At 32.5% G+C, this 8,275-nt stretch overlaps 1 protein-coding gene across 1 annotated transcript; it reads left to right on the plus strand.

Moving 5' to 3' along the window:
* Positions 1 to 433: 433 nt before the first annotated feature.
* LOC136090995 (uncharacterized) lies at positions 434 to 1,015 on the plus strand. Its single transcript, XM_065817978.1, has one exon. It carries the CDS (start codon positions 434 to 436, stop codon positions 1,013 to 1,015), a length of 582 nt encoding a protein of 193 aa, XP_065674050.1.
* The last annotated feature ends 7,260 nt before the right edge of the window (positions 1,016 to 8,275 follow it).

An 8,275-nucleotide genomic window follows, 5' to 3' on the forward strand; every position in this document is an offset into this window, starting at 1 on the left:
TTCATAATGGTAAATTAATATGTCCTTTATACTTTAAAGTACAGTGTCTCAAAAAATTATCCGACCAAAAAAGTTTTTCCCAATAAAAAATGTTTACGCTCTAAATTATACTAAAAACAATAAATAGCGATACTTATTTTGTCTGTCATTTTATTTCTATTGGGAATAGTATGTTGTTAAGCGTTCATTATATTTGATTCATGCTTCAGTTGGTTTATTATTTGACCTAAAAGAAACTTAGTACTCAATAAGCTTGTAAAAAAATTATCCGACCAAGCCATATTTACGTAAGTTTAATTAATTTTATGTGAAATTTGTTGAAATATTTTAGCAAATTTTTATACAGTTAATGAAATTGATAACAAAAAACTGTTTTTTTGTAGTAAAAAAAAAGTTTTGTATAAAAAAAAGGTTTAATGTTTTTTTAAGTAAAATGGTTGGAGGTAAACGTCACTGGACTGTTTCTCAGAGAAATTTAGCTGTCGATCTAGTCAATCAGGGTAAAACCTATCGTCAGGTGCAGCAAAAGACTGGAATTCCTCATAACACAGTATCCGACATAATGAAGAAGTATAATTTGATCGGAACAACAGCCACAAAAGAAGGCCAGGGTCGCAAAAAAAAGACTTCTAAGAGTTTTGATAGAAACTTAATTATACAAGTCAAGAAAAATCGCTTCATTTCTGCTCGAAAACTGGCTGAGCAAGCTGAAGAGAATTATGGAATCAAATTATCCCATCAGACAATCAGAAATTGTATCCGAGACCAGGGATTTCAAGGACGACTTGTGCGTAATAAACCATATTTGAGTAAGAAACACATGAAAAGAAGATTGGAGTTTGCTATGAAGTTCAAAAACATGCCGTTAAGTTTCTGGAAAAAGATCCTGTGGAGCGACGAATCGAAATTTAACTTAAAGTCATCTGATGGAGCCCAAAAAGTTTGGAGAAAAGCCGAAGAAGCCTACAAATTAAGCTGCGTGAGAGGAACTGTCAAGTATGGTGCGGTAACGTGATGGTATGGGGTTCAATGGCTTGGAAGGGTGTTGGAAAACTCCAATTTATTGATACTATAATGGATCAGGTGCAATACAGAAACATATTAAAGCAAAATTTGAAGTCATCTGCTCGAAAACTTCGGCTAGGATCTGATTTTACATTTCAGCAAGATAACGATCCCAAGCATTGTGCCACTAAAACAAAGGAGTGGTTTGCTGAAAATAATGTTGAGGTCTTGGAATGGCCTGCACAATCACCGGACCTTAATCCCATTGAACATTTGTGGGAAATTGTAGACCGAAAAATTGGAGATCGGTCATTTTCCAAAAAAGAAAACCTCAAAGTGGCAATTGAAGAAGCCTGGGAAAAGATTCAATCAGAAGAAACAAAATCTTTAGTCGAATCAATGCCTAGACGTCTAGAAGCTGTAATCCAAGAAAAGGGAGGCCCAACAAAGTATCAAAATAATTGTTTTGTTATATAATAATTTATTATGGAACAAATAATGCGTTAGGTCGAATATTTTTTTGACAATAAAAAAACGACCTAAGTTCATTTATTTAAAGACTGAAAACTTTGTAATTCATATTTTACATTGAAATAAAGAAAATCTATTTAAAAACATGTTCTTTTATTTTTATTAATCTTGAGTTTACCAAAAATGTCTAAATTTACGAAAATACAGCACTTTTTTTAGGAAAAATATTTAAAAAAGTGTTTGGTCGGATAATTTTTTGAGACACTGTATAAAGAGGTCGACAGATTCTATCAGACCAGCCTCGCACCCCTTCTTCATCTATTAGACTGGCGCAGATGTACTTTTAATACATTGTTTCTAATTTAGGATGTTGAATGCTTGATCTTCTTGACTCAATGCATGGGTTTTGCTTGGGTCTCTGTTTTTATGACTAAGCAACTCATTCTATTATCTCTTAATGAGAGTACAGCTCTAAAACTCAGTTTTATGGTTCTGAGGCCGGCTGGTATTCAAGTAGCTCTCAGAATGTCTGATTCCATCAACAGCTGAAAAATATCAAAGAATTAACAGTGCCATGTTGCGCATGGATGGTGTCCCTGTTTTTACTTTTGGTGTGCATTGCGGAGGCCACATTTGGAGCCCGTTGTTACGGCTTAGGGTTTATTAATAGTAATGAGGCAATTTCTTGGGCAATTAAATAATGCTTTGAGTACTATCTATGTTTTGAGTCAATTTCTTCTACAAATTTGAAAATGAATAAAGCACCAAAAACTATAAAACACAAAAAACCATCATCATCACTAACTTCTCTAAACCTATTATTCACTAACAATCGTGGTCTTCGAAGTAACTTTTCTTCTGTTGAGTCTTATCTCTTGCAAAGTTCACCAGACCAACTTGCTCTTTTTGAGAATAATTTGAGTTCAGCTGTTTCATCTTGTGATCTTAGTGCTGATGGTTATCTTCCTTTAATTCGTAAAGACTCCAATGGTCACATGCTTGGCCTGGGCATTTACATTCGTAAGAGTTCACCTGTTTGTCGTGAAATTAGGTTTGAATCCACAGACTGTTGTTTCATGTGCTTCGTTTACCACCACTTCACTCTATTGCCTTTCTCTTTGTTCTATATCTTTCTCCTTCATCTTAAGACTCCATTCTTTTTGACGTTATTTCTGATCAAATTCACCAAGTTCTCTCTCTTTATCCATCAGCTAATATAGTTGATGTCGGTGACTTTAATGCTCACCACTCTGAATGGCTTGGCTCTATTGTCAGTGATTCTGCAGACATTAAAGCCCACAACTTTTGCCTTTTTTAATCCCTAACTCAAATAGTCAACTTTGTATCTCGCTTTCCAGACAACCCAAATCATTTACCTTCTCTACTCGAATTATGTCTTGTTTCTGATCCTAGTCAGTGCTTAGTTTGTCCTCATTCATCCTTAGGTGCTTCTGATCACAGTTTGATCTCTCTAAAACTAATATCTCATTTTTCTCCATCACCTGAATCCCCCATTATCGTACCTCTTACAACTACCTTAAAGCTGACAGAGATTCTATCTGTGATTTTCTTTATGAATGGCCCTTGGGTATAAAAATCTTTTGTCTTCCTGTCGACAAATGTGCATCTTACATAACTTCGTGGATTTAAACTGGAAAGGAATCTTTTGTTCCCTCTCGACAATTCCAGGTCAAGCCTCACTCACCTCCATGGTTTTCTTCTCATTGTGCTGTTGCAATTGCCAATCGAAACCGTTACTTCCATTTCTATCAGCAAAACAATTCTCCAGAAAAGTCTATTTATTAGCGCTAGAAACCATTGTAAAAAGGTTTTGTCTAACGCCAAAGCCCACTATTCTCAGGTCATGAAATTTCTTATTTCATCTCAAAAATTAGGCCCGAGTGACATCTGGAGAATCTTTAATAGTATTAATAATAAAGGCAAATCTTTAATTCCACCTCTCCTGTATGGTTCAGTCTTTTTCATCTCACCTAAAGATAAAGCTGAATTGTTTGCTAAAAAATTTTTATAAATATCATCTCTTAATTCCACAAGTTGCGTTCTACCTGATATTTCCAACAAACAGATTTATCCATTGCTTGACCTTCGTATCACTCCAGCTTCTGTATCTAAAGTGATTTCCTGCCTAGACGCTTGTAGCCCGGACAACATACCTGTTATTGTCTTGCAGAAGTGTTACCCGGAGCTGTCGTCTATACTCTCAAAACTATTTAACAAGTGCTTATCAGAGTCTTGTGTTTCAGCCTGCTGGAAAGCGACATCTGTTATCCCTATCTTCAAAAATTCTACCTTCCCATTAGTTTTCTTCCTATCATAAACAAGGTTTTTGAATCTTTTATTAAGAAACACTTAATTTATTATCTTGAATCTAATGACTTACTTTCTAACTATCAATATGGATTTCGATCTTCTCGTTCTACAGCTGGTGTGCTAACAGTAATAAGCGATAGGTTTTCTCGCGCATCAGATAAAGGTGAAGAGGTTAAGGCCATTTCTCTTGATATTTCAAAAGCTTTTGACAAAGTCTGGCATGTTAGTCTTTTCCAGAAGCTTTCTTCTTATGGTGTATCTGGCAACATCTTTAAGAATATTAAATCCTTTTTTTCCAATTGTAGTACAAAAATTGTCCTACATGGGCAGCGCTCTTTTTCTTATTCTGTAACTTCAGGGGTTCCTCAAAGTTTTATCCTTGGCCCTATACTCTTTTTAATTTACATTAACAACCTTCCAGATATTCTCTCATCTAAGGAAGCATTGTTTGCTGGTGATACTACCATTTATTCTTGTCGTGATAAGAAAGCAACACTCTCTGATTTCTTGGAGGGATTTGTATCTTGCTGTAACAGAAGATGGATCCTTTTCAAGCATTTGAGCTTGAAAAGGATCCCTCTTCTGTTACAGCATGGGACTCATAGTGGCTGGTGAACTTCAATACAAGTAAAACTCAATTTTTTTTAGCCAATTGTTATCGTAATAAGTGAGATCTTTCTATATTTATGAACGGTGATGTACTCGATGAGTCATCTACTTTTCATCTTCTAAGATTATTTCTTATTTCCATCTTTCTTCGAAACCATATGTCAAATTAGTTGCAAAAACAGCATTTGCTGAGGTTGCATATTTTTATTGAGCTAAACACTTTCTTATTTCTGATTCTATTCTTTATCTCTATGAATCTCAAATCCGGCCTTGAATGGAACACTGTTGTCATATCTGGGGTAGATCTTCTTATGATGCCCTTTTTCTTTTAGACAAGGTGCAAAAGGCTTTGTAAACATAGTTATTTGCTCTTGCAGCCAACCTCCAACCATTATCACATTGTCGTAATGTTGCTTCTCTTACTCTTTTCTACATATACTATAATGGGCACTTCTCTAAAAAACTAGCGTCTCTTGTGCCATCTACTAAATTTCATTCTCGTGTTTTTCGTCATTCAATTAAGTCTTATCTTTTTTCTGTGACTGTTCCTAAGTGCTCAAAAAACGCTTATTCGTCTAGTTTTGTTCCTCGAACATCAGTTTTTTGGAATTTGCTTCCTTCATCTTGTTTTCCTGATTTATATAATTTGCAATCCTTTAAGTCGTTCGTCAATCGTTATCTTGCTCTACAATCTTCATCTTTTCTCTTCCAGTAACTTCCAACTTTAAATAGTAGTTGCTTGCTGCCTTGTTGGAAGCGAAGATGTTTTAAAAAAAAAAGAAGTGTTATGCAATTTTTCATATTGATTAAGACGCCAACTAACTTCAGTTCTTTGGCAAAAGCAGTAGCGAAACTCCTGATTTAAATATTCAGTACAGTGGATTAAAGTAGCCCATATTGCCTTTTTTATGGCATAAATGTTATTTGTGTTACTTCTTATAGCTAAACCGTAATAATTTTGCATACTATTAATCACGTTTTCTGTCAGTTTATTTTTTCCCTTGTTGGAGTTGATATACCTTAGTAATTTTTGATTAAATTTCGTAGCTATGTACCCATTCTTTTTTGTAGATGTGCAACACACTCTATCTTTTCAGGAGTTATTTCATAGTCTTTATAGGGATCAGATTTTATTACTTCTTTATAAGATGATCTCCATATCCAAGATAATGAGTATAAATAATATTATTGTTTTTAATTGAACGTGAAAATATATTTACAGCACCAGCTACCAGCTAGAGCGTTTGCAAAGACCCATTTTCGAAAACTTGTGGCAAAAGAATGATTCTAACCCGGTCAAGCAAAATAAATTTTTCTTACCAAAAAAGGAAAGCCTTGCGCTTCGCCTCAAGACGCTTTTTCAAATGAAATAACAAGAAGAGGACAAAACTCACGAGTTTACTACTTTTCATGGTATTTGTTGGCAAGTTCACTTATAACATTTACTAAACAAAACCAAAGCTAAAATTATTTAAGGCAAAACATTTTTCCAAATACTAGGACAAAAAAATGTCTCAGTAGTACAAAATGACAATTGAAATATTAGGCAAATACGAATCCCTATTTAACTTCCGTCTACAATCAACCAAAAATTTACACTTAAAAGTGGCAAAAAACAAAAATACAGTCGTGTTAGCAGAATTTTTTTGGACCAAATTAAGAAAAAGTTTTACTTCCCGCGCATACAGACCGATAAACAACATCTTCTTTAGATTTCTGCAGAATAGTCTTAGTTCTGCGGCCTTGCTAGTCAAAAGCACATTGCATCAGATCGTTGAAAACATCAAATATATAACTTGTGTAAAAATTGACGACAATGTTTACATCTTAACCTTCTGTCCTCCTTCTGTTGAAATATGGTAATAATTGAAACATGTATATAACTCTATCTTAACCTAAAAGATTTGTTCTCCGATAAATTTATTTTCTCGCCTGGAACTACGAATTTATCAGAAAAATCTCCGACCACGCAGCCTCTGTTGACACCCACTTTTTTGTCAAGTAGAGAATGGAAATCTAAAACTAAAGATATGAGCTAAATTGAAATAACGGCTTGAAACAAGACCTGCATGTTTAGCAAAGATTTCCTATTCTCTATACTTTTCAACAACAATATTTTTATGTATGCTTATTAGTTAATCCAGCCAGTACTTATATAAAATATATAATTTTTTGCATAAATGTTGTCATGGAGTTCGTAATATTTTCGTTTAATGCTCGTCAATGATGATGTATGTAAGAGCGCTGTGAGTGCAATGTTTTTTGTCTAAAACCTTTCTTTACCAAAGGCTTTAATTTAATTCTTAAATATCTTTTTTTCTTATAAATTGTTTTTTTTTTCTTTGATTTCTTACCGCTCAAAGGCCTAAAATATAAAAATATAATATAAAAAAAATATTAAATAAATAAAAATATTTTTATATATTTCATTTATTTATTTTTTTATTATTGTTTTTAACTTTTATATTGTATCAAGCTGAGATAATGTAACTTTATAAAGTTGTAAGTATTTAATGTTTAATTAAAACAAAAAAATAAATAAAAAATGTGTTAATAACGTATGTAGGGTAAAGGAAGGTATGTTCGTGATATATGTAATTTCGTGATATTTCGCTCGGCATTTGTAGCGAACATACCTATTAGTCAAAAACATCGAAATTGCGTCAAATGGTACCCCGGGGTACTACTGTCGATTCACAAATAGTCGTTGGGTGCGTGTGATACGTCAATTGTTTACTATCAGTTTGTACATTCTTTAGCATTATTTAACGTGCGTTCAGCACATTTGTTTGGAGTACTTGTCCAACATTTTTATTTCCAGACTTGTGTTTTAAGGTAAGTAAATTATTTTTATTAAATATTAAACTAGAAAAGATGCTTGCTTTATTGGTAAAACTTTTGTTTTTTTATTAACTTCCTATAACTTATGATTCCTTATCGCAGTTACACATTTTCTTAACGTTTTCACCTCAAATGAATTTACATTTTTAATCATGTTTCTTTTATTAAATATAATGACATTAAAAATTGTTTTAAGCACGATATAACTATATAGTTAAATGATAATAATATCTTTCTCTATACGAATCTGCAAATATTTTTGCAACCACTAGATGTAGGAATATACAAGCCACTTAAGTCAAACTGGGCCACTAGCTTAAATGACTTTATGAGGGAAAATCCTGGAGAAAAACCAAATCGGACAACTTTTCATACAATATTGAATCTAGCATTTATTAAAAGCTTTTCTAAAAAAAATATAGAAAATGCATTTAAAAAAAGTGGCATTAAAAAAAATGGGTGCAGTGTTCCTATTGTTTAGTACCTAATCATGAGAGTTGTCAAACATATGAGGACATTGGTGAAGTATTTATGTGTGATACATGTTGTCAACAAGAATGTGATTTAGAAAAATAAGTTAATCAGATATAAGTATGGTTAATATTATAGTTATTATATTAAGAGTTTTTTGTAGGTCTGTTATTTTATTTTCTAAGCTACCTATGTTAAAAGTATATTTTTTTTATATATAAATATAAAGTAATGAAAGTATTATTATAATTTTGTTAACTTTTAAGCCTGACTATATTTATATTTTATGAACTTAAAGTCTGATTGAATAGTTATGAATTCAAAACAAGTGTTGATATTTTTTGTTATATTATACCAGATGTTATACTTAATTAATAAAGAAAAATTTAAATATTATTGTGTATTCACGAAATTACCTAACCACTATCACGAAATTAAATATCATATCACAAAATTACCTAACTTTTCTCAATGACTTTTGAGCTTTTATAAAAACTTATCAAAGGACTTAAAATCCCAAAACTGCATAGATTCTAGTAACTTTACT

This window comes from Hydra vulgaris, chromosome 14, assembly GCF_038396675.1.
Source record: "Hydra vulgaris chromosome 14, alternate assembly HydraT2T_AEP".
Lineage (NCBI taxonomy): Eukaryota > Metazoa > Cnidaria > Hydrozoa > Anthoathecata > Hydridae > Hydra > Hydra vulgaris.

Coding starts and splice junctions, on each gene's coding strand:
- LOC136090995 (XM_065817978.1), top strand. CDS start 434: ATGGTTGGAGGTAAACGTCACTGGACTGTTTCTCAGAGAAATTTAGCT.